The sequence below is a fragment of the Columba livia genome, unplaced genomic scaffold (assembly GCF_036013475.1).
Source record: "Columba livia isolate bColLiv1 breed racing homer unplaced genomic scaffold, bColLiv1.pat.W.v2 Scaffold_588, whole genome shotgun sequence".
Classification (NCBI taxonomy): Eukaryota; Metazoa; Chordata; class Aves; order Columbiformes; family Columbidae; genus Columba; species Columba livia.
In genome coordinates this window covers 27,847-52,970 of record NW_027043625.1, presented here as the reverse complement: position 1 = coordinate 52,970, position 25,124 = coordinate 27,847, and the positions used below count along the sequence as shown (strand labels likewise).

Here is a 25,124-nt window from a genome sequence, read left to right as displayed (position 1 = left end):
AGGACAGGAGGACGGACATGGGGACATTGGGGGGACAACAGGGGGACATGGGGACAATGGGGGACAATGGGGGGATGCGGGGACAATGGGGGACAGGGGGACATGGGGGGACAGGGGACAGGAGGACGGACATGGGGACATTAGGGGGACAGGGGGACAAAAGGACTTGGGGACAATGGGGGGGACATGGGGGACAATGGGACAGAGGGACATTGGGGGACAATGGGGGACGGGGGGACGGACATGGGGACATTGGGGAGACATGGGGATGGGCGACAATGTGGGGACAGGGGGACACGGGACAGGGGGACGGACATGGGGACAATGGGGACATTGGGGGGACAATGGGGGGGACCAAAGGGGTGGGGATATGGGGGGACAAAAGGACTTGGGGACAATGGGGGGACATTGGGGGACACAATGGGCTGTGGGGACAATGAGGGGACAATGGAATTGACAATAGGACCCGGGGGACATTGGGGACAATGGGGGGACGTCACAGGATGGGGGGCGGGGACGGTCCCGGACGCCTGGGTCCCTGGGGCACTCCTGGGTCCCTGCAGCTCAAAGCCATGAGGAGGGGGGAAGGGGGGGGGAGGGGCGTCCGCGTGTCCCCGCGCGCGGGGGGGAGGGAAAGGGGAGGGGGGCGGGGCCGAACGAGGGGGCGTGTCCCGCGGTGGCCCCGCCCCCTCATCTCCCCCCTCCCCCCCCCGGGTGTGTCTGTAAATAACGTCGTCGCCTTTTCAACACCTTTGATACCAATAAACCCCCCCCCGATTCGTACCGGGGTCACCTGGGGTCACTGGGGTCACCTGGGGGTCACAGGGGTCACCTGGGGGGCACTGGATCCCCCTCAGGCCCCGCCCCCTCCCTGCTGATTGGCTGCACGTAGACACCACCCCCACACGCTTGGCCACGCCCCTTTGCGAAGCCCCACCCACCCCCGGCTGCTGGAAGCGGCCCCGGATTGGTTGGTTTTGAAGGGGTGGGCGGGGTTGGCCCGTGACCCCGCCCCCGAGTTGTGACGTCACTCGCAGTGATGTCACTGCCCGCTGATGATGTCACTGCCCCCCGCCCTGATTGGCAACTCCCACCCCATTGAGGCCCCGCCCCCCCACCTGTGATGTCATTCCTGGGTGATGACGTCACCCTAAATGGTCATGTGATTCTCCCCACTGGTGACATCACCCCCTGACTGATGATGTCACCAACACGTGATGACATCATCCATTGGTCCCAGGGAGGGGGGGGTTGTCATGTGACCTCCATCTATGACATCATTCCCATTGATGACGTCACCCCAATGATGATATCACCCCCTTGGTGACCTCACCCCACGTCGATGATGTCACATCCTAACGATGACATCACATCCTACTGGTGACGTCACTCCCTGTTTATGATGTCACCCCAATTATGATACCACCCCCCATTGATGACATCAGCCCATTGATGACATCATGTCCTGTTGATGACGTCACACGCTATTCATGACATCAGCCCATTGATGACATCACCCCACTCATGACATCACCCCACTCATGACATCACCCCACGCGATGACGTCACCGCCCCTCCCCCAATCACAGCCGCTCTCTTTCCACCCAACACTTTATTCCCCTCCCCCCCCACCCCCCCCATCCACGCGGGGGCGGGGCACTTCCGACGGGTGGGCGTGGCCACGCGGGGGCGGGGCTCTTCCGGCGGGTGGGCGTGGCCACGCGGGGGCGGGGCTCTTCCGGCGGGTGGGCGTGGCCACGCGGGGGCGGGGCTCTCCCGGCGGGTGGGGGCGGGGCCTCCCCATTGCTGGCGTGTCCCTCCCCCCTCCAGCCCCCACACTTGGGGCGGGGGGGGGTGGGGCCTTGTGGGGGCGTGTCCGCCCGGCTGGGCGTGTCCCGGGGGGCGTGGCCGGGGGGGCGTGTCCGGGGGGCGTGGTCAGAGCTCCCCGCGGGCGTGGCGCATGTAGTGCAGGTGCAGCTCGGCCACCAGCCCGAAGGCGCCGGGACACTCGGTGCAGCGGAAGGGGGGAGGGGCGGCGGGGGGGGGAGGGGGCGGGGCGGCGGGGCCGGGCGGGGGCGGGGCGGCGGGGGGGGCGGGGCGGGCGCGGGGGGGGGCGGGGCGGCAGCGGTGGGCGCCCAGCGCGGCGGGGGCGGCGAAGCCGACGCCGCATTCGGCGCAGATGTAATGGAGGGGGGGGGGGAGGGGTGGGGGAGGGGGCGGGGGGAGGGGCGGCGTGGGGGCGGGGCGGGGGCGGGGCGGGGGGGCGGGGCCTCTTGCGGCCCACGTGGTAGCTGCGGTGGACCTTGAGGGCGCGGGAGGTGCCGAAGCTCCGCCCACACTCGGGGCACTCGTGCCAATCGGGGGAGGCTCCGCCCAGCGGCGAGGAGGCCACGCCCCCGCCGGCCACGCCCCCTCCCGCGGATGTGGGGGCGGGGGATGGGAACGGGCGGAGGTCGGAGCGGCGGCGGCGGGAACCTGGGGGGGGAGGGGAGAGAGTGGGGACCCAGGAGTGCCCCAAGGGACCCAGGAGTGCCCCACAGATCCAGAAGGGACCCAGGAGTGCCCCAAGGACCCAGGAGTGCCCCAAGGGACCCAGGAGTGCCCCAAGGACCCAGGACGGACCCACAGACCCAGGAGGGACCCAAGGGACCCAGGAGTTCGGGAGGACCCAAGGGACCCAGGAGTGCCCCAAGGGACTCAGGAGGGACCCAGGAGGGACCCAAGGGACCCGGGAGTTCGGGAGGACACAGGAGGGACCCAGGAGTGCCCCAGGGACCCAGGAGTGCCCCAAGGGACTCAGGATGGACCCACAGACACAGGAGGGACCCAAGGGACCCAGGAGTTCGGGGGTACCCAGGAATGCCCCAAAACCCCCCAAAACAGACCCAGGACTGCCCCATGGACCCAGGCATTCGGGAGGGACCCAGGCGTCCGGGGCGGGGGAGGGGCGGTTGGTACCTGCGCAGCCGTTGGGGGTGGGGGAGGGGCAGGTCCCGCTCTCCCCCGACGACACCGACGTTTCTGATTCGTCCTCGTCCTCGGGCGGCGCCCGCGGCCCTGGGGACCCAGGAGTTCGGGAGGGGACCCAGGAGTGCCCCAAGGGACCCAGGAGTGCCCCAGGGACCCTGTATCACCTGGAAGCCCCGCCCCCCCCGGCCCCTCCCCCGCTCACCGGCCGCCGCTTCCTCTTCCTCCTCCTCCTCTTCCTCTTCCTCCTCGTCTTCCTCTTCCTCTTCCTCCTCCTCCTCCTCCCCCGCGAAGGCTCCGCCCTCGGCCCCGCCCACTTCCCCCGGCCGCCGCCCGTCCGCCATCATGGCCGCCCTGCGCCAGACACGCCCACTGGGGCTCTGGCCACGCCCACCGCGCCAAGCCCCGCCCTCAACGTCCAAGACCCCGCCCACAGCCCCAAGCCCCGCCCACAACTACCTAGACCCCACCCACAGTTACAAGCCCCGCCCACAAACACCCCAGACCCCGCCCACATCCCCAAGCCCCGCCCACAATGACCAAGACCCCACCCACAGCCCCAAGCCACGCCCTCAACATCCCAGACCACGCCCACTGCCCCAAGCCCCGCCCTCAACGTCCCAAGCCCCTCCCACAATGCCCCAGCCCCAGCACTGGATCCCAAGCCCCGCCCACCCAGCCCTGGACCCCATAAGCCCCGCCCACTGCACTCAGGCCACGCCCTTGACATCTCAAGCCCCACCCACAGACCCAAGCCACGCCCACCAGGTCCCAGCCCCCCATCAAGTCTCAGGCCCCGCCCACAACATCCCAGGGTCAACAATATATCCCAAGCCCCGCCCACTAGTCACTAAGCCCCACCCATCGCCCCAAGCCCCGCCCACTGCGCTCAGACCCCGCCCACCAGGTTCCAGCCCCCCATCAAGTCTGAGGCCCCGCCCACAACATCCGAAGGCCCCGCCCACTGTATCTCGAGCCCCGCCCCATTCGTCAGGCCCCGCCCCTCAGGCCCTGGACCCCCCCGAGTCCCCGCCCCCCGGCTGCCAGAACCCATCGTCTCCCAGGCCCCGCCCACACCCCCCCAAGCCCCGCCCACACCCCCCCAGTCCCCACACGGCATCCCCAGGCCCCGCCCAGTATCCACTAAGCCCCGCCCACCCGCGAAGCCCCGCCCCCTCCCACAATCCCCCGCGCGCCCGCGGCCCATGGGGGGGGATGAGCGGGGGGGGGCAGCGGCGTTTCCCACAATCCCCCGCGCGGTTGGGGGGGGGGGGGGGGGGGTCCGCCCCGTTCCCACAATCCCCCGCGGCCCCGCTCCCGCTCACCGGCCGCGGAGCCGCCGCCGCCGCCTCGGCCGCCGCTTCCGGTGCGCGCGTGCGCGGGGGGGCGGGGCCGACCCCGCCGAGCGGGAAACGCCCCCGGAGCCCCGCCCCCCCTTCCCCGCCCCGCCCCCCGCGCACGCGCAGACACGCCCACAACGTGCGCGTGCGCCGAGGGAGGGGGGAGGGGGGGAGCAGGACGCCTGGGTCCCCTAGTTGGGTGCCCCCGAACTCCTGGGTCCCTGGGGCACTCTTGGGTCCCCCCGAACGCCTGGGTCCTTCCCGAACTCCTGGGTCCTTCCCGAACTCCTGGGTCCCCCCCCCGAACTCCTGGGTCCCTCCCGAACTCCTGGGTCCCTCCCGAACTCCTGGGTCCCTGGGGCACTCCTGGGTCCCTCCCGAACTCCTGGGTCCCTGGGGCACTCCTGGGTCCCTCCCGAACTCCTGGGTCCCTGGGGCACTCCTGGGTCCACTCCCGAACTCCTGGGTCCCTCCCGCACTCCTGGGTCCCTTCCCGAACTCCTGGGTCCCTCCCCGAACGTCTGGGTCCCTCCCGAACTCCTGGGTCCCTTCCCGCACTCCTGGGTCCCTCCCGAACTCCTGGGTCCCTTCCCGCACTCCTGGGTCCCTCCCCGAACTCCTGGGTCCCTCCCGAACTCCTGGGTCCCTCCCGAACTCCTGGGTCCCTTCCCGGACTCCTGGGTCCCTCCCGAACTCCTGGGTCCCTTCCCGCACTCCTGGGTCCCTCCCCGAACTCCTGGGTCCCTCCCGAACTCCTGGGTCCCTCCCGAACTCCTGGGTCCCCTCCCGCACTCCTGGGTCCTTCCCGGACTCCTGGGTCCCTTGGGGCACTCCTGGGTCCCCTGAGGCCCCGCCCCGTGGGTTCGGCCGCGCGTGGGTGGGGGAGGGGCTCGGGGCTGTCATTGCGGCCGCGGGTTCCCGGCACGTGGCTCGTGGGAACCCAGGCGTCCGGGGCGGGGTGGGGGGGGGGAGGGGTGTGACCCGAACTCCTGGGTCCCCCCGGACACCTGGGTCCCCCGCACGTGTCCGGCCCCGCGGGGAAAAACCGCCCACGGGCGGGAAACTGGGCCAAGGGGCCCGGACGCCTGGGTCCCTTAATCTATGGGTCCCTTATTCTATGGGTCCCGAACGCCTGGGTCCCTGTTCTGTGGGTCCCGAACGCCTGGGTCCCCTGATGTTTATGGGTCCCGAACGCCTGGGTCCCTTATTCTGTGGGTCCCGAACGCCTGGGTCCCCTGATGTTTATGGGTCCCGAACGCCTGGGTCCCTTATTCTGTGGGTCCCGAACGCCTGGGTCCCCTAATGTCTATGGGTCCCGAACGCCTGGGTCCCTTTTCTGTGGGTCCCGAACGCCTGGGTCCCCTGATGTCTATGGGTCCCGAACGCCTGGGTCCCTTATTCTGTGGGTCCCGAACGCCTGGGTCCCCTGATGTTTATGGGTCCCGAACGCCTGGGTCCCTTATTCTGTGGGTCCCGAACGCCTGGGTCCCCTAATGTCTATGGGTCCCGAACGCCTGGGTCCCTTTTCTGTGGGTCCCGAACGCCTGGGTCCCCTAATGTCTATGGGTCCCTGTTCTGTGGGTCCCGAACTCCTGGGTCCCCTGATGTCTATGGGTCCCGAACGCCTGGGTCCCTTATTCTATGGGTCCCGAACGCCTGGGTCCCCTATCCTGTGGGTCCCCTAATGTCTATGGGTCCCGAACGCCTGGGTCCCTGTTCTGTGGGTCCCGAACTCCTGGGTCCCTTATTCTATGGGTCCCGTATCCCGTGGGTCCCGAACGCCTGGGTCCCCTATCCTGTGGGTCCCGTATCCTGTGGGTCCCGAACGCCTGGGTCCCCTAATGTCTATGGGTCCCGAACGCCTGGGTCCCGTATCCTGTGGGTCCCTGTTCTGTGGGTCCCGAACGCCTGGGTCCCCTGATGTCTATGGGTCCCGAACGCCTGGGTCCCTTTACTGTGGGTCCCGAATGCCTGGGTCCCCTAATGTCTATGGGTCCCGAACGCCTGGGTCCCTTAACCTGTGGGTCCCGAACGCCTGGGTCCCCTGATGTCTATGGGTCCCTGTTCTGTGGGTCCCGAACGCCTGGGTCCCCTAATGTCTGTGGGTCCCGAACGCCTGGGTCCCCTATCCTGTGGGTCCCTGTTCTGTGGGTCCCGAACTCCTGGGTCCCCTGATGTCTATGGGTCCCGAACGCCTGGGTCCCTTATTCTATGGGTCCTGAACGCCTGGGTCCCCTATCCTGTGGGTCCCCTAATGTCTATGGGTCCCGAACGCCTGGGTCCCTGTTCTGTGGGTCCCGAACTCCTGGGTCCCCTATCCTGTGGGTCCCGTATCCTGTGGGTCCCGAACGCCTGGGTCCCTTATTCTATGGGTCCCGTATCCCGTGGGTCCCGAACGCCTGGGTCCCCTAATGTCTATGGGTCCCGAACGCCTGGGTCCCCTATCCCGTGGGTCCCGAACGCCTGGGTCCCCTGTCCTGTGGGTCCCCTATCCCGTGGGTCCCGTATCCTGTGGGTCCCGAATGCCTGGGTCCCCTATCCCGTGGGTCCCGAACGCCTGGGTCCCTTATTCTATGGGTCCCGTATCCTGTGGGTCCCGAACGCCTGGGTCCCCTAATGTCTATGGGTCCCGAACGCCTGGGTCCCCTATCCTGTGGGTCCCCTATCCTGTGGGTCCCGAACGCCTGGGTCCCGTATCCCGTGGGTCCCGAACGCCTGGGTCCCCTGTCCTGTGGGTCCCCTATCCCGTGGGTCCCGAACGCCTGGGTCCCCTATCCCGTGGGTCCTGTATCCCGTGGGTCCCGAACGCCTGGGTCCCCTGTCCTGTGGGTCCCGTATCCTGTGGGTCCCGAACGCCTGGGTCCCCTGTCCTGTGGGTCCCCTATCCCGTGGGTCCCGAACGCCTGGGTCCCCTATCCCGTGGGTCCTGTATCCCGTGGGTCCCGAACGCCTGGGTCCCCTGTCCTGTGGGTCCCGTATCCTGTGGGTCCCGAACGCCTGGGTCCCCTGTCCTGTGGGTCCCGTATCCTGTGGGTCCCGAATGCCTGGGTCCCCTATCCCGTGGGTCCCGAACGCCTGGGTCCCTTATTCTATGGGTCCCGTATCCTGTGGGTCCCGAACGCCTGGGTCCCTTATTCTATGGGTCCCCTATCCCGTGGGTCCCGAACGCCTGGGTCCCTTATTCTATGGGTCCCGTATCCCGTGGGTCCCGAACGCCTGGGTCCCCTGTCCTGTGGGTCCCCTATCCCGTGGGTCCCGAACGCCTGGGTCCCCTATCCCGTGGGTCCCGAACGCCTGGGTCCCCTATCCCGTGGGTCCTGTATCCCGTGGGTCCCGAACGCCTGGGTCCCCTGTCCTGTGGGTCCCGTATCCTGTGGGTCCCGGACGCCTGGGTCCCCTGTCCTGTGGGTCCCGTATCCTGTGGGTCCCGGACGCCTGGGTCCCGCGGGTGCTGCGGTGCGGGTGTGGGGGTGGGGCCGCCCCGAACTCCTGGGTCCCTCCCGGATGCCTGGGTCCCCGCGCGGGGGCGGGGCGGGTTCCCCACATTCCGGGGTGTCGCCGCCGCCCCTCCCCCCACCCGCAGGGCCCGGCCCGGGGGGGGAGGGGCGGGGGGGGAGGGGCGGATAAAGGGGGGCACCCCGCGTCCCCTCCCCCACCCGCCCGGACCATGGGGCTGCGGCTGCTGCTGCTGCTCGGTGGGTGGGGGAGGGGCGGGGGGCTATGGGTGCTATAGGGTCCTATGGGTGCTGTGGGGGGCTATGGGTGCTATAGGATCCTATGGGTGCTATGGGTGCTATAGGGTCCTATGGGTGCTATGGGGGGTCCTATGGGTGCTGGGGGGGGCTATGGGTGCTGTGGGTGCTATAGGATCCTATGGGTGCTATGGGTGCTATGGGGGGTCCTATGGGTGCTATGGGGGGCTATGGGTGCTATAGGGTCCTATGGGTGCTATAGGGTCCTATGGGTCCTATGGGTGCTGTGGGGGGTCCTATGGGTGCTGTGGGGGGTCCTATGGGTGCTATGGGGGGCTATGGGTGCTATAGGGTCCTATGGGTGCTATGGGTGCTATAGGGTCCTATGGGTGCTATGGGGGGTCCTATGGGTGCTATGGGGGGCTATGGGTGCTATAGGATCCTATGAGTCCTATGGGTGCTATAGGGTCCTATGGGTGCTACGGGGGGTCCTATGGGTGCTATGGGTGCTATGAGTGCTATGGGTGCTATAGGATCCTATGGGTGCTATGGGGGGTCCTATGGGTCCTATGGGTGCTACGGGGGGTCCTATGGGTGCTGTGGGGGGCTATGGGTGCTATAGGGTCCTACGGGTGCTATGGGTGCTATGGGTCCTATGGGTGCTATAGGATCCTATGGGTGCTATGGGTCCTATGGGTGCTATAGGGTCCTATGGGTGCTGGGGGGGGTCCTATGGGTGCTATGGGTACTATAGGGGTATGGGTGCTACGGGGGTCGTATGGGTGCTATAGGGTCCTATGGGTGCTATGGATGCTATGGGGGGGTCCTGTGGGTGCTATGGGTCCTATGGGGGTCCTATGGGTGCTATGGGTGCTATGGGTGCTATAGGATCCTATGGGTGCTATGGGGGGTCCTATGGGTGCTATAGGGTCCTATGGGTGCTGGGGGGGGTCCTATGGGTGCTATGGGGGTCCTATGGATCCTATGGGTGCTGGGGGGGTCCTATGGGTGCTATAGGATCCTATGGGTGCTGGGGGGGTCCTATGGGTGCTATGGGTGCTAGGGGGGGTCCTATGGGTGCTATGGGTGCTATAGGGTCCTATGTGTGCTATAGGGGGCTATGGGTGCTATGGGGGTCCTATGGGTCCTATGGGTGCTATAGGGTCCTATGGGTGCTATGGGCGGCTATGGGTGCTATAGGGGTATGGATGCTATGGGGGGTCCTATGGGTGCTATGGGTGCTGGGGGGTCCCATGGGTGCTATAGGTTCTATGGGGGTTCTATGGGTGCCATAGGGGGTTGATATGGGTGCTACAGGTTCTATAAGGTGCTATGGGAGGCTATAGGGTCCCATGGGTGCTATAGGGGGCCGCTATAGGGTGCAATAGGTCCTATAGGGGGCTCTATGGGTCCCATAGGGTGGGGTGGGGTGGGTGCCATGGGGCGCTATGGGGGTTCTTGTGGGGCTATAGGGTCTATAGGGTGCTATGGGGCTCTATGGGGATCTATAGGGTCTATAGGGTGCTATGGGGCTCTATGGGTGCTATAGGGTGCTGTAGAGTCTTATGGGTGCTGTGTGGCTCTATGGGGTCTATAGGGTCTATAGGGCACTATAGGGTGCTATGGGAATCTATAGGGCCTCTGGGGGTCTATAGGGTGCTATGGGGCTCTATGGGTGCCATAGGGTGCTGTAGAGTCTTATGGGTGCTGTGGGGCTCTATAGGGTGCTATGGGGACGTATAGGGTCTATGGGGCACTATAGGGTCTATAGGGCACTCTGGGTTGCTATGGAGCTCCATGGGGATCTATAGGGCATTAGGGTGGTATAGGGATCCATAGGGTCTATAGGGCACTATAGGGTTCTAGGGGGCTCTGTGGGGATCTATAGGGTGCTATGGGGCTCTACAGGGTCTATAGGGCACTATGGGGTGCTATGGGGATCTATAGGGTCTATGGGGCACTATAGGGTTCTATGGGGAATCTATGGAGATCTATAGGGCTCTACATGGTCTATAGGGCACTATGGGGTGCTATGAGGATCTATAGGATCCATGGGGGTCTATAGGGCACTATAAGGATCTATAGGGCTCTATAGGGTCTATGGGGCACTATGGGGTGCTGTGGGGATCTATGGGATCTATAGGCTCTATGGGGATCTATAGGGTCTATAGGGTCTATGGGGCTCTATAGGGTCCTATGGGCTCTCTCGGGGTCTCCCCAGCCCCATAGGCCCCTATAGGTCCCTATCTTGGCCCCTCCCCCCAGCCGCCATTGGCCGCTGCGTCGCGGCCCCGCCCTGTCCCCGCCCCGTCCCCGCCCCTCCCCCGCCCGCCCGTGACGTCATCGACCAGGGAGCACCCGCCGATGATGTCATCAGCGAGGGGACCACGACACCCTATGACGTCATCAACGGGGCGACTCCTGCCGACTACGCCACCAGCGAAGGGGTAACGGCGGCCGATGACGTCATTGATGACGTCACGGCGGCCGATGACGTCACCGGCGAGGGGACACCTGCCGATGACGTCATCAGCGAGGGGACCAGTCCACCCAGTGTCACCAGTGACCCCAATGGGGACCCAACTGGGGCCTATGGGGGCGACACCAACGTCACCGCGGCGCCCGTTGGGGACAGTGATGACGTCACCACCAATGGGGACGTGGTCACCGGGTCCCCTGTTGGTGACAGTGATGACGTCACCACCAATGGGGATGCAGCGATGGGCCCAGCCGGCCAACCCGGTGCCACCTGCGTCCATGGGGACACTTGGGGACACGTCACCGAGGTCTATGGAGATGCCACCACCAATGGGGACGCTGGAACCACCCCCGTGGGATGTGACACTGATGACGTCACCACCAGTGACCCCAATGGGGCCCCAACTGGGGTCTATGATGACGTCACCACCAATGGGGACGTTGTCACCGGGTCCCCCATAGGTGACCATGATGACGTCACCACCAATGGGGACGTCGTATTGGATGTGACCCAACAGCCCAGTGTCACCAATGACCCCAATGGGGCCCCCACTGGGGTCTATGGGGGTGACACCCACACAATGGCGTTTGTCACCACGGCGCCCATAGGGGACAGTGATGACGTCACCACCAATGGGGATGCAGCAATGGGGCCAGCCGGCCAACCCGGTGTCACCTGCGTCCATGGGGACACTTGGGGACACGTCACCGAGGTCTATGGAGATGCCACCACCAATGGGGACGCTGGAACCACCCCCGTGGGATGTGACACTGATGACGTCACCACCAATGGGGCCCCAACTGGGGTCTATGATGATGTCACCACCAATGGGGACGTCGTATTGGACGTGACCCAACAGCCCAGTGTCACCAGTGACCCCAATGGGGGTGACACCCACACAATGGCGTTTGTCACCACGGCGCCCATAGGGGACAATGATGACGTCACCACCAATGGGGACGTGGTCACCGGGTCCCCTGTTGGGGACAATGATGACGTCACCACCAATGGGGATGCAGCGATGGGGCCAATCGGCCAACCCGGTGCCACCTGCGTCCATGGGGACACTTGGGGACACGTCACCGAGGTCTATGGAGATGCCACCACCAATGGGGACGTTGGAACCACCCCCGTGGGATGTGACACTGATGACGTCACCACCAGTGACCCCAATGGGGCCCCAACTGGGGTCTATGATGACGTCACCACCAATGGGGACGTCGTATTGGATGTGACCCAACAGCCCAGTGTCACCAGTGACCCCAATGGGGGTGACGCCCACACAATGGCGTTTGTCACCACGGCGCCCATAGGGGACAATGGGGACGTCACCACCAATGGGGACGTGGTCACCGGGTCCCCTGTTGGTGACAGTGATGACGTCACCACCAATGGGGATGCAGCGATGGGGCCAGCCGGCCAACCCGGTGCCACCTGCGTCCATGGGGACACTTGGGGACACGTCACCGAGGTCTATGGAGATGCCACCACCAATGGGGACGCTGGAACCACCCCCGTGGGATGTGACACTGATGACGTCACCACCAATGGGGACGTTAATATGGGGGGGACAGAGCCACCCAGTGTCACCAGTGACCCCAATGGGGCCCCAACTGGGGTCTATGGGGACGTCTCCACCAATGGGGACGTTGTCACCGGGTCCCCCGTTGGGGACAATGATGACGTCACCACCAATGGAGACGTCGTATTGGATGTGACACAACAGCCCAGTGTCACCAGTGACCCCAATGGGGCCCCCACTGGGGTCTATGGGGGTGACACCCACACAATGGCGTTTGTCACCATGGCGCCCGTTGGGGACAGTGATGACGTCACCACCAATGGGGATGCAGCGATGGGGCCAGCCGGCCAACCCGGTGCCACCTGCGTCCATGGGGACACTTGGGGACACGTCACCGAGGTCTATGGAGATGCCACCACCAATGGGGACGCTGGAACCACCCCCCTGGGATGTGACACTGATGACGTCACCACCAGTGACCCCAATGGGGCCCCAACTGGGGTCTATGGGGACGTCTCCACCAATGGGGACGTTGTCACCGGGTCCCCCGTTGGGGACCATGATGACGTCACCACCAATGGGGACGTCGTATTGGATGTGACCCAACAGCCCAGTGTCACCAGTGACCCCAATGGGGGTGACGCCCACACAATGGCGTTTGTCACCACGGCGCCCATAGGGGACAATGGGGACGGCACCACCAATGGGGACGTGGTCACCGGGACCCCCATTGGGGACGATGACGTCATGGGGGCGGCGCCGGCCCCTCCCCCGCTCTGCCCCCCCCCCTCCCCCCCCCGCCACCCTGCGGGCGGGGCCTCAGGGGCTCAGTAGCCCCGCCCCCGCCCTGCGGCCCCTCCCCCTCCTGCTGCTGCCCCTCCCCCTCCTGCTGCAGTGATGGACCCAGGAGTGCCCCCGGGGGACCCAGGAGTTCGGGTGGGACCCAGGAGTTCGGGACCCACCCCCAGTTGTAATGAATAAAACTCAATGGGATTGACCATCTCTGTGTGAGCTCATTGGGGGACCCAGGCGTCCGGGAGGGACCCAGGAGTGCCCCAGGGACCCAGGAGTTCGGGAAGGGACCCAGGAGTGCCCCAGGGATTCAGGAGTTGGGGAAGGGACCCAGGAGTGCCCCAGGGACCCAGGAGTTCAGGAAGGGACCCAGGAGTGCCCCAGGGACCCAGGAGTTCGGGGGGGACCCAGGAGTGCCCCAGGGACCCAGGAGTTCTGGGGGGGACCCAGGAGTACGGGGGGGGGGTCCGAACTCCTGGGTCCCTCCCGGACACCTGGGTCCCTTTTTTGGGGGAGCTGGTAGAGGGGAATCTATGGGTCAGGAGGGATCTATGGGGCAAGAGTCTCTCTATGGGGCCCGGACGCCTGGGTCCCCTCTCCGGTGTCTCCCCCTCCCCCCACCCCCTATTATTTCTCTCTCATTAATTAAAGCTCGTTAATTGCTGCTGAGCTCGGGGCGGGGGAGGGGAGCCCGGACGCCTGGGTCCCACCCCTCCCCCCCCGCCCCGCCCTGCCCCCCGGGGGGACCCAGGCGTTCGGGCCCCACCCGTGTGGGGCGGGGCGCCCCTCCCCCCCCGCTATGGGGTGAGTCACTTGGGGGGTGAGTCAGGGCTGGGGGGGGGGGGGAATCTATGGGGCTGGGATTTGGGTCTATGGGGCCGGGTTATGGGGCAGATCTGTGGGGCAGGAGCTGTGGGGCAGGTTTGTGGGGTTCATTCATGGGGCTGTGCTGTGGGGCAGAACTATGGGGTGAATCTATGGGGCAGATCTATGGGGCTGAGTTATGGGGCGGAGGGGATGGTAGGGATCTATGGGGCAGATCTATGGGGCAGCGCTATGGGGTGGATCTATGGGGCAGGGGGGTGGCAGGGGTCTGTAGGGCAGAGCTATGGGGCAGATCTATGGGGCAGGGTTCTGGGGTGGCTCTATGGGGTTGGGCTATAGTAAAGATCTATGGGGCAGGATCTATGGGGCAGGACCTATGGGGCTGGATCTATGGGGCTGGGCCATAGCAGAGCTCTATGGGGCATGATCTATGGGGCAGGATCTATGGGGCAGCTCTATGGGGCAGGATATATGGGGCTGGGCTATAGCACAGCTCTATGGGGCAGGATCTATAGGGCAGGATATATGGGGCAGGGTTGTGGGGGCAGCTCTGTGGGGCAGGATCTATGGGGCAGGATCTATGGGGCTGGGCTATAGCACAGCTTCATGGGGCAGGATCTATGGGGCAGGATCTATGGGGCAGGACCTATGGGGCTGGGCCATAGCACAGCTCTATGGGGCAGTATCTATGGGGCAGGATCTATGGGGCAGGGTTATGGGGCAGCTCTATGGGGCAGGATCTATGGGGCTGGGCTATAGCACAGCTCTATGGGGCAGGATCTATGGGGCAGGATCTATGGGGCAGGGTTATGGAGACAGCTCTATGGGGCAGGATCTATGGGGCTGGGCTATAGTAAAGCTCTATGGGGCAGGATCTCTGGGTCTGGGCCATAGCACAGCTCTATGGGGCAGGATCTGTGGGGCTGGATCTATGGGGCAGGACCTATGGGGCTGGGCTATAGCACAGCTCTATGGGGCAGGATCTATGGGGCAGGATCTATGGGGCAGGATCTATGGGGCAGGATCTATGGGGCGGGACCTATGGGGCCGGCTCGGCGGGTCATTGACCCCTATGGGGCGGGGCCCCCCCCGGCGGCCCCGCCCCCGCCCCGCCCGCTTCCCGCGCCCATAAGTGGGGGCGGCGGCCGCGCCCCACGGAACAGCCGCGATGTGGGGCCGGGCCGGGGGGGCAGCGCCGGGGGGGCTGCGGGTCCTGCTGCTGCTGCTGCTGCCGCCAGGTGGGACTTGGGGGGCTGGGGACGTGGGGGCACTTGGGGGGCTGGGAGGAACTTGGGGGGCTGGGGACTTATGGGGCACTTGGGGGGCTGGGGACATGGGGGCACTTGTGGGGCTGGGGACATGGGGGGCACTTGGGGGGTTGGGGACTTATGGGGCACTTGGGGGGCTGGGGACATGGGGGGCACTTGGGGGGCTGGGAGGAACTTGGGGGGCTGGGGACTTATGGGGCACTTGGGGGGCTGGGGACATGGGGGCACTTGGGGGGCTGGGGACTTATGGGGCACTTGGGGGGCTGGGGACATGGGGGCACTTGTGGGGCTGGGGACTTATGGGGCACTTGGGGGGCTGGGGACATGGGGGGCACTTGGGGGGCTGAGGGACTTATGGGGCACTTGGGGGGCTGGGAGGAACTTGGGGGGTTGGGGGACATGGGGGGCACTTGGGGGGCTGGGAGGAACTTGGGGGGCTGGGGGACTTATGGGGCACTTGGGGGGCTGGGGACATGGGGGGCACTTGTGGGGCTGGGAGGAACTTGGGGGGCTGGGGGACTTATGGGGCACTTGGGGGGCTGGGGACATGGGGGCACTTGGGGGGCTGGGGACTTATGGGGCACTTGGGGGGCTGGGGACATGGGGGCACTTGGGGGGCTGGGGACTTATGGGGCACTTGGGGGGCTGGAGGAACTTGGGGGGCTGGGGGACTTATGGGGCACTTGGGGGGCTGGGGACATGGGGGCACTTGGGGGGCTGGGGACTTATGGGGCACTTGGGGGGCTGGGGACATGGGGGGCACTTGGGGGGCTGGGGTCATGTGGGGCACTTGGGGGGCTGGGGACATGGGGGGCACTTGGGGGGCTGGGGACATGGGGCACTTGGGGGGCTGGGGACTTATGGGGCACTTGGGGGGCTGGGGACATGGGGGCACTTGGGGGGCTGGGGGACTTATGGGGCACTTGGGGGGCTGGGGACATGGGGGCACTTGGGGGGCTGGGGGACTTATGGGGCACTTGGGGGGCTGGGGACATGGGGGCACTTGGGGGGCTGGGGACTTATGGGGCACTTGGGGGGCTGGGGGACTTATGGGGCACTTGGGGGGCTGGGGACATGGGGGCACTTGGGGGGCTGGGGACTTATGGGGCACTTGGGGGGCTGGGGGACTTATGGGGCACTTGGGGGGCTGGGGACATGGGGGGCACTTGGGGGGCTGGGGACATGGGGCACTTGGGGGGCTGGGAGGAACTTGGGGGGCTGGGGACATGGGGGGCACTTGTGGGGCTGGGAGGAACTTGGGGGGCTGGGGACATGGGGGCACTTGGGGGGCTGGGAGGAACTTGGGGGGCTGGGGGACTTATGGGGCACTTGGGGGGCTGGGGGACTTATGGGGCACTTGGGGGGCTGGGGACATGGGGGCACTTGGGGGGCTGGGAGGAACTTGGGGGGCTGGGGGACTTATGGGGCACTTGGGGGGCTGGGGACATGGGGGCACTTGGGGGGCTGGGGGACTTATGGGGCACTTGGGGGGCTGGGGGACTTATGGGGCACTTGGGGGGCTGGGGACATGGGGGCACTTGGGGGGCTGGGAGGAACTTGGGGGGCTGGGGGACTTATGGGGCACTTGGGGGGCTGGGGACATGGGGGGCACTTGGGGGGCTGGGGTCATGTGGGGCACTTGGGGGGCTGGGGACATGGGGGGCACTTGGGGGGCTGGGGACATGGGGCACTTGGGGGGCTGGGAGGAACTTGGGGGGCTGGGGACAAGGGGGCACTTGGGGGGCTGGGAGGAACTTGGGGGGCTGGGGGACTTATGGGGCACTTGGGGGGCTGGAGGAACTTGGGGGGCTGGGGGACTTATGGGGCACTTGGGGGGCTGGGGACATGGGGGGCACTTGGGGGGCTGGGGGACTTATGGGGCACTTGGGGGGCACTTGGGGGGCTGGAGGAACTTGGGGGGCTGGGGACATGGGGGCACTTGTGGGGCTGGGGACATGGGGGGCACTTGGGGGGCTGGGGACATGGGGGGCACTTGGGGGGCTGGGGACATGGGGGCACTTGTGGGGCTGGGGACATGGGGGGCACTTGGGGGGCTGGGGACATGGGGGGCACTTGGGGGGCTGGGGACATGGGGGCACTTGTGGGGCTGGGGGTTATCTATGGGGTGCTTGTGGGGCAGGACTTGGGGGGCTGAGGGCACTTGTGGGGCTGGGTGGGTACCAGGGCTCTATGGGTCTATATCTATGGGTCTATATCTATGGGTCTATATCTATGGGGCAGGATCTATGGGTCTGTACCTCCCTATGGGTCAACCTATGGGTCCCTATGGGTCAATCTATGGGTCCCTATGGGTCAATCTATGGGTCACTCTATGGGTATCTATGGTCCCTATGGGTCCCTATGGGTCACTCTATGGGTCACTCTATGGGTCACTCTATGGGTCAATCTATGGGTCAATCTATGGGTCTCTATGGGTCCCTATGGGTCCCTATGGGTCAGTCTATGGGTCACTCTATGGGTCTCTATGGGTCTCTATGGTCTCTATGGGTCTCTATGGGTCCCTATGGGTCAATCTATGGGTCCCTATGGGTCAATCTATGGGTCTCTATGGGTCTCTATGGGTCCCTATGGGTCAATCTATGGGTCTCTATGGGTCCCTATGGGTCCCTATGGGTCAGTCTATGGGTCCCTATGGGTCCCTATGGGTCCCTATGGGTCAATCTATGGGTCTCTATGGGTCTCTATGGGTCTCTATGGGTCTCTATGGGTCTCTATGGGTCAATCTATGGGTCTCTATGGTCTCTATGGGTGTCTATGGTCTCTATGGGTCTCTATGGTCTCTATGGGTCTCTATGGGTCTCTATGGTCTCTATGGTCTCTATGGGTCCCTATGGGTCCCTATGGGTCACTCTATGGGTCAATCTATGGGTCAATCTATGGGTCTCTATGGGTCCCTATGGGTCCCTATGGGTCAATCTATGGGTCACTCTATGGGTCCCTATGGGTCAATCTATGGGTCTCTATGGGTCACTCTATGGGTCCCTATGGGTCTCTATGGTCTCTATGGGTCCCTATGGGTCCCTATGGGTCTCTATGGGTCCCTATGGGTCTCTATGGGTCTCTATGGGTCTCTATGGGTCCCTATGGGTCCCTATGGGTCACTCTATGGGTCTCTATGGGTCAATCTATGGGTCACTCTATGGGTCAATCTATGGGTCCCTATGGGTCCCTATGGGTCTCTATGGGTCTCTATGGGTCACTCTATGGGTCTCTATGGGTCAATCTATGGGTCAATCTATGGGTCAATCTATGGGTCCCTATGGGTCCCTATGGGTCACTCTATGGGTCACTCTATGGGTCCCTATGGGTCTCTATGGGTCTCTATGGGTCTCTATGGGTCTCTATGGGTCACTCTATGGGTCTCTATGGGTCAATCTATGGGTCAATCTATGGGTCAATCTATGGGTCCCTATGGGTCCCTATGGGTCCCTATGGGTCAATCTATGGGTCCCTATGGGTCTCTATGGGTCTCTATGGGTCTCTATGGGTCTCTATGGGTCCCTATGGGTCCCTATGGGTCAATCTATGGGTCTCTATGGGTCCCTATGGGTCAATCTATGGGTCTCTATGGGTCCCTATGGGTCCCTATGGGTCAATCTATGGGTCCCTATGGGTCCCTATGGGTCAATCTATGGGTCACTCTATGGGTCCCTATGGGTCAATCTATGGGTCAATCTATGGGCCAATCTATGGGTCCCTATGGGTCCCTATGGGTCACTCTATGGGTCCCTATGGGTCACTCTATGGGTCACTCTATGGGTCACTCTATGGGTCAATCTATGGGTCCCTATGGGTCTCTATGGGTCCCTATGGGTCAATCTATGGGTCACTCTATGGGTCAATCTATGGGTCAATCTATGGGTCCCTATGGGTCTCTATGGGTCTCTATGGGTCCCTATGGGTCCCTATGGGTCCCTATGGGTCACTCTATGGGTCAATCTATGGGTCCCTATGGGTCTCTATGGGTCTCTATGGGTCCCTATGGGTCCCTATGGGTCCCTATGGGTCACTCTATGGGTCAATCTATGGGTCCCTATGGGTCCCTATGGGTCAATCTATGGGTCCCTATGGGTCTCTATGGGTCTCTATGGGTCCCTATGGGTCACTCTATGGGTCAATCTATGGGTCCCTATGGGTCTCTATGGGTCCCTATGGGTCCCTATGGGTCCCTATGGGTCAATCTATGGGTCCCTATGGGTCTCTATGGGTCTCTATGGGTCTCTATGGGTCCCTATGGGTCCCTATGGGTCACTCTATGGGTCACTCTATGGGTCACTCTATGGGTCCCTATGGGTCCCTATGGGTCTCTATGGGTCCCTATGGGTCCCTATGGGTCACTCTATGGGTCACTCTATGGGTCACTCTATGGGTCACTCTATGGGTCACTCTATGGGTCCCTATGGGTCTCTATGGGTCCCTATGGGTCACTCTATGGGTCCCTATGGGTCCCTATGGGTCCCTATGGGTCAATCTATGGGTCAATCTATGGGTCAATCTATGGGTCACTCTATGGGTCACTCTATGGGTCACTCTATGGGTCCCTATGGGTCCCTATGGGTCCCTATGGGTCTCTATGGTCCCTATGGGTCCCTATGGGTCACTCTATGGGTCACTCTATGGGTCCCTATGGTCCCTATGGGTCCCTATGGGTCAATCTATGGGTCAATCTATGGGGCAGGCTCTATGGGTCACTCTATGGGTCAATCTATGGGTCAATCTATGGGTCAATCTATGGGTCAATCTATGGGTCCCTATGGTCCCTATGGGTCAATCTATGGGTCAATCTATGGGTCCCTATGGGTCCCTATGGGTCAATCTATGGGTCAATCTATGGGGCAGGCTCTATGGGGCTGCAGTGCCTGCACTGCGGGTCGGACGCCGGCAGCTGCCGAGGGGCGGAGCTTGTCATCTGCCCCACAGGAAGTGACGTCTGCGTCGAGGCCCTGGGGGCGGTGGCCTGGAGTGAGTCCCGGACTCCTGGGTCCCTCCCGAACTCCTGGGTCCCTCCCGAACTCCTGGGTCCCTCCCTGAACTCCTGGGTCCCTCCCGAACTCCTGGGTCCCCTATGGGGGGTGTGGGGCCGGACCCCTGGGTCCCATATGGGGGGGGGATGGGGAAGTCCCGAACGCCTGGGTCCCCTATGAGGGGGGATGGGGGGTCCCCCGGACGCCTGGGTCCCTCCCGAACTCCTGGGTCCCCTATGAGGGGTGTGGGGCCCGGACGCCTGGGTCCCATATTGGGGAGGGGGGGATGAGGGGTCCCCCGAACTCCTGGGTCCCCTATTTGGGTCCCTTGGGGCACTCCTGGGTCCCTCCCGAACTCCTGGGTCCCCTATTTGGGTCCCTTGGGGCACTCCTGGGTCCCTCCCGAACTCCTGGGTCCCCTATTTGGGTCCCTGGGGCACTCCTGGGTCCCTCCCGAACTCCTGGGTCCCCTGTTTGGGTCCCTGGGGCACTCCTGGGTCCCCTCCCGAACTCCTGGGTCCCCTCCCGAACTCCTGGGTCCCCTGTTTGGGTCCCTGGGGCACTCCTGGGTCCCTCCCGAACTCCTGGGTCCCCTATTTGGGTCCCTGGGGCACTCCTGGGTCCCTCCCGAACTCCTGGGTCCCCTGTTTGGGTCCCTGGGGCACTCCTGGGTCCCCTCCCGAACTCCTGGGTCCCTCCCGAACTCCTGGGTCCCCTATTTGGGTCCCTTGGGGCACTCCTGGGTCCCCTCCCGAACTCCTGGGTCCCTCCGCAGGCCACGGGCGGTTCTGGCTGGGGGGGCGGGGCTGTGGGCGGGGCCAGCCCGGAAGCCACGCCCGCGCGCTGCAGCTGGCCGGGCTCGTGCTGTTTTCCCGCCGGCGCCACTGCCGGGAGGGGCGGGGCTGCAACGCGGAACTTCCGCTCGGGCAGGAAGAGGCGCTGCCAGATGTCGGTACGCACCGGAAGTGGGCGGGGCAAGGGGGCAATGGGGGTCTATGGGGGTCAATGAGGTCAATGAGGGTCAATGGGGGGTCAATGGGGGTCAATGGGGATCAATGGGAGGACCTGGGGGGGTCAATGGGGGTCAATGGGGGGATATGGGGGTCAGTGGGATCAATGGGGGTCAATGGGAGGAACTGGGGGGGTCAATGGGGTCAATGGGGGTCAGTGGGGTCAATGGGGTCAATGGGATCGATGGGGTCAATGGGATCAATGGGATCAATGGGGGGTTATGGGGGTCAATGGGGTCAATGGGGTCAATGGGATCAATGGGGTCAATGGGGTCAATGGGATCAATGGGGTCAATGGGGGGTTATGGGGGTCAATGGGGGGTCAGTGGGGGTCAGTGGGAGGAAGTGGAGGGGTCAATGGGGTCAATGGGATCAATGGGATCAATGGGGTCAATGGGGTCAATGGGATCAATGGGATCAATGGGGTCAATGGGGATCAATGGGGGGTCAGTGGGGTCAATGGGGTCAATGGGGTCAATGGGATCAATGGGGTCAATGGGATCAATGGGGTCAATGGGGGGTTATGGGGGTCAATGGGGGGTTATGGGGGTCAATGGGGGTCAATGGGGGTTATGGGGTCAATGGGGATCAATGGGATCAGTGGGGTCAATGGGATCAATGGGGTCAATGGGGTCAATGGGGTCAATGGGGTCAATGGGATCAATGGGGTCAATGGGGGTCAATGGGGTCAATGGGGTCAATGGGGTCAATGGGATCAATGGGGTCAATGGGGGTCAATGGGGTCAATGGGATCAATGGGATCAATGGGGTCAATGGGGTCAATGGGGTCAATGGGATCAATGGGGTCAATGGGGTCAATGGGGTCAATGGGGATCAATGGGATCAATGGGGGTCAATGGGATCAATGGGGTAAATGGGGGGTTATGGGGGTCAATGGGGTCAATGGGGTCAATGGGGGTCAATGGGGGGTTATGGGGGTCAATGGGGGGTTATGGGGGTCAATGGGGTCAATGGGGGGTTATGGGGGTCAATGGGGTCAATGGGGGTCAATGGGGGGTTATGAGGGTCAATGGGGTCAATGGGGGTCAATGGGGTCAGTGGGGGTTATGGGGGTCAATGGGGATCAATGGGGTCAATGGGGTCAGTGGGGGGTTATGGGGGTCAATGGGGGTTCAATGGGGGTCAGTGGGGGTCATGGGGGTCAGTGTGTCCACCTGTGGCCCCGCCCCCAGCCCCCGCCAGCCCGGCCCCGCCCAATGGGCTGCGCTGCTTCGGTTGCCCGGACGACGGCGCGTGCTCCCGCCCCCGGGTGGTGCCGTGCGCCGGCCCCCAGCGCGCCTGTTTCCACGGCAACGCCACCCTCACCCTGGGTACGGCCAATGGCGGGCGGGGGGCGGGGCCGGGCACGGCGCGGGGCCAATGGGAGCGCGGCGGCACGGGGTGGGACGGTGGGAGCCAATGGGAGGGAGAGGGCGGGGCCTGGGGGTTGCTATGGGATCCTGGGGGGGGGGGGGGGGTGGTTGCCATGGTGACCCCGCAGGCCCCAATGAGCACCCTATGGGGAAGGGGGCGGGGCCAATGGGCCCCATAGGCCACCATTGATGGGGTCTCCATGGCTTGGTCTCCATGGCAACCATGGGGGGGCTATTGGTCTCCATGGTAACCATGTGCGGCCTACTGGTTGCCCGCAGGCCTCACTACTCCCACAGGCCCCAATGAGCACCCTATGGGGAAGGGGGCGGGGCCAATGGACACCATAGGCTGCCATTGATGGGGGCGTGGCCTCTTGGTCACCATGGCAACCATGTGGGGGGGTATTGGTCTCCATGGTAACCATATGGGGCCTACTGGTTGCCCGCAGGCCTCGCTACTCCCACAGGCCCCAATTCCCGCCCTATAGCGGGGGGTGGGCGGGGCTAAGTGACCCTATAGGAACAGGGGGTGTGGCCAATGGGCCCCATAGGCCGCCATTGGTGGGGGCGTGGCCTCTTGGTCACCATGGCAACCATGGGGGGGTCCTAGTGGTTGCCATGGCGACCCCGCAGGCCTCGCTACTCCCACAGGCCCCAATGAGCACCCTATGGGGAAGGGGGCGGGGCCAATGGACCCCATAGGCCACCATTGATGGGGGCGTGGCCTCTTGGTCTCCATGGAAACCATGGGGGGGGCTATTGGTCTCCATGGCAACCATGTGCGGCCTAGTGGTTGCCCGCAGGCCTCGCTACTCCCACAGGCCCAAATACCCGCCCTATAGCGGGGGGTGGGCGGGGCTAAGTGACCCTATAGGAACAGGGGGTGTGGCCAATGGGCCCCATAGGCCGCCATTGATGGGGCGTGGCCTCTTGGTCACCATGGCAACCATGTGGGGGGGTATTGGTCTCCATGGGAACCATATGGGGCCTAATGGTTGCCCACAGGCCTCGCTACTCCCACAGGCCGCAATTCCCGCCCTATAGCGGGGGGTGGGCGGGGCTAAGTGACCCTATGGGGGGGTGGGCGTGGCCTGTGCGTGACGCCCCGCCCCCCGCAGGCGGCCGGCGGCTGTGGCGCGAGGTTCGCGGCTGCGCCAGCGACGCCAACTGCTCGGAGTCGGCGCGGGGGGACGGGGACGCGGCGCTGAGCGGCTCCTGTTGCCATGGCGACCTCTGCAACGGGCCCCCCGGCCTCTTCCAGCCCCACCTGCCCCGCCTGCAGCTCCTCCCCCACGGCCACGCCCACACGGCCACGCCCACCGGCCCCAGCAAGATGGCCGCCACCCCCAAGATGGCCGCCACCCGCGCCAACATGGCCGCCGGGGGCAGCGGCGTCAACGGTGATGTCATGGGGGTCAACGGTGATGTCATGGGGGTCAACGGTGATGTCATGGGGGTCAACGGTGATGTCAACGGTGATGTCAGTGGTGGGAAGGATGACGCCAATATGGCCGCCGGGGGCGATGGTGATGTCATCAAGGTCAATGGTGATGTCATCGAGGTCAATGGTGATGTCATCAGGGTCAACGGAAGCAACATGGGGGTCAACGGTGACGTCAACGGTGACGTCAATGGCGGGAAGGATGGCGCCAATATGGCCGCCGGGGGCAATGGTGATGTCAGCGGGGTCAGTGGTGATGTCATCAAGGTCAGTGGTGATGTCATCAAGGTCAATGGAAGTGTCAACGGGGTCAACGTTGACGTCAACGGTGACATCATAGGGGTCAACGGTGATGTCAAGGGGGTCAATGGAAGCATCAGTGGGGTCAACAGTGATGTCACGGGGGTCAACAGTGACGTCATCAGGGTCAGCAGTGATGTCATAGGGGTCAACGGAAGCATCAACGGTGACGTCAATGGCGACAAGGCCAAAGTCAATATGGCCGCCGGGGTCAACGGGAGCGTCACTGGGGTGGGTGATGACGTCACCAAGGTCAACGGTGACGTCAGCGGTGACGTCAGCGCCAAGATGGCCGCCGGGGACAAGATGGCCGCCGGCAGATCTGCCATAGAGGGGAAGGGCGGCACCAAGGGGCCGGTGGGGCGGGGCCACCCCGTGGGCGGGGCCTCGTGGCTCCTCCCCCTGCTGCTCTGGCCCCTCCTCTAAGGGGGGAGGGGGTAAACAAGCCCCGCCCCCCAATCACAGGAGCCAATAAACGGTTGTGGTGGAATAAGGGGGTGGAGTCTGATTGATTTGGGGGGGGGACCAAGGAGGTGGGGAAGGACCCAGGAGTGCCCCAGGGACCCAGGAGTTCGGGAGGGACCCAGGAGTTCGGGAGGGACCCAAATAGGGGACCCAGGAGTTCGGGAGGGATCCAAATAGGGGACCCAGGAGTTCGGGAGGGGACCCAGGAGTTCGGGAGGGACCCAAATAGGGACCCAGGAGTTCGGGAGGGACCCAGGAGTTCGGGAGGGACCCAAATAGGGGACCCAGGAGTTCGGGAGGGATTCAAATAGGGGACCCAGGAGTTCGGGAGGGACCCAGGAGTTCGGGAGGGACCCAAATAGGGACCCAGGAGTTCGGGAGGGACCCAAATAGGGGACCCAGGAGTTCGGGAGGGACCCAAATAGGGACCCAGGAGTTCGGGAGGGACCCAAATAGGGGACCCAGGAGTTCGTGGAGGGACCCAGGAGTTCGGGAGGGACCCAGGAGTTCGGGAGGGATTCAAATAGGGGACCCAGGAGTTCGGGGAAGGTCCCAGGAGTTCGTGTCCCTTTAAACCTCCGCCTGCCCCTTTAAGACCCCCCCCCGCCGTCTCCACCCCGCGCATGCGCACTTCCCCCTCCCGCCCGCCGCCTCCGGCCCCGCCC

General features: G+C 64.3%; 3 protein-coding genes across 5 annotated transcripts; 2 read left to right on the top strand and 1 right to left on the bottom strand.

Moving 5' to 3' along the window:
• Nucleotides 1-2,957: 2,957 nt before the first annotated feature.
• Nucleotides 2,958-7,976, bottom strand: LOC135578110 (basic salivary proline-rich protein 3-like). The gene is made up of 4 exons (XM_065048324.1): nt 7,968-7,976; nt 4,293-5,400; nt 3,173-3,321; nt 2,958-3,057 (listed from the first exon to the last, which is right to left on the bottom strand). Exons 1-3 carry the CDS (start codon nt 7,974-7,976, stop codon nt 3,311-3,313), a joined length of 1,128 nt encoding a protein of 375 aa, XP_064904396.1. The 3' UTR covers nt 2,958-3,057; nt 3,173-3,310.
• LOC135578107 (putative surface-exposed virulence protein BigA) lies at nt 7,960-13,000 on the top strand. Of its 2 annotated transcripts, XM_065048317.1 has the most exons (3): nt 7,960-8,002; nt 10,265-10,837; nt 10,940-13,000. In XM_065048317.1, exons 1-3 carry the CDS (start codon nt 7,975-7,977, stop codon nt 12,832-12,834), a joined length of 2,496 nt encoding a protein of 831 aa, XP_064904389.1. In that variant the 5' UTR covers nt 7,960-7,974; the 3' UTR covers nt 12,835-13,000. The 2 variants fall into 2 exon arrangements, with proteins under 2 accessions (XP_064904389.1, XP_064904388.1); XM_065048316.1 differs by having other exon boundaries at nt 10,265-13,000.
• Nucleotides 13,001-14,702: 1,702 nt separating this feature from the next.
• On the top strand, nt 14,703-24,487 carry LYPD3 (LY6/PLAUR domain containing 3). 2 transcript variants are annotated; one of them, XM_065048319.1, is made up of 5 exons: nt 14,704-14,855; nt 19,746-19,868; nt 20,646-20,822; nt 22,074-22,211; nt 23,372-24,487. In XM_065048319.1, exons 1-5 carry the CDS (start codon nt 14,786-14,788, stop codon nt 24,418-24,420), a joined length of 1,557 nt encoding a protein of 518 aa, XP_064904391.1. In that variant the 5' UTR covers nt 14,704-14,785; the 3' UTR covers nt 24,421-24,487. The 2 variants fall into 2 exon arrangements, with proteins under 2 accessions (XP_064904392.1, XP_064904391.1); XM_065048320.1 differs by lacking the exon at nt 22,074-22,211 and having other exon boundaries at nt 14,703-14,855.
• The last annotated feature ends 637 nt before the right edge of the window (nt 24,488-25,124 follow it).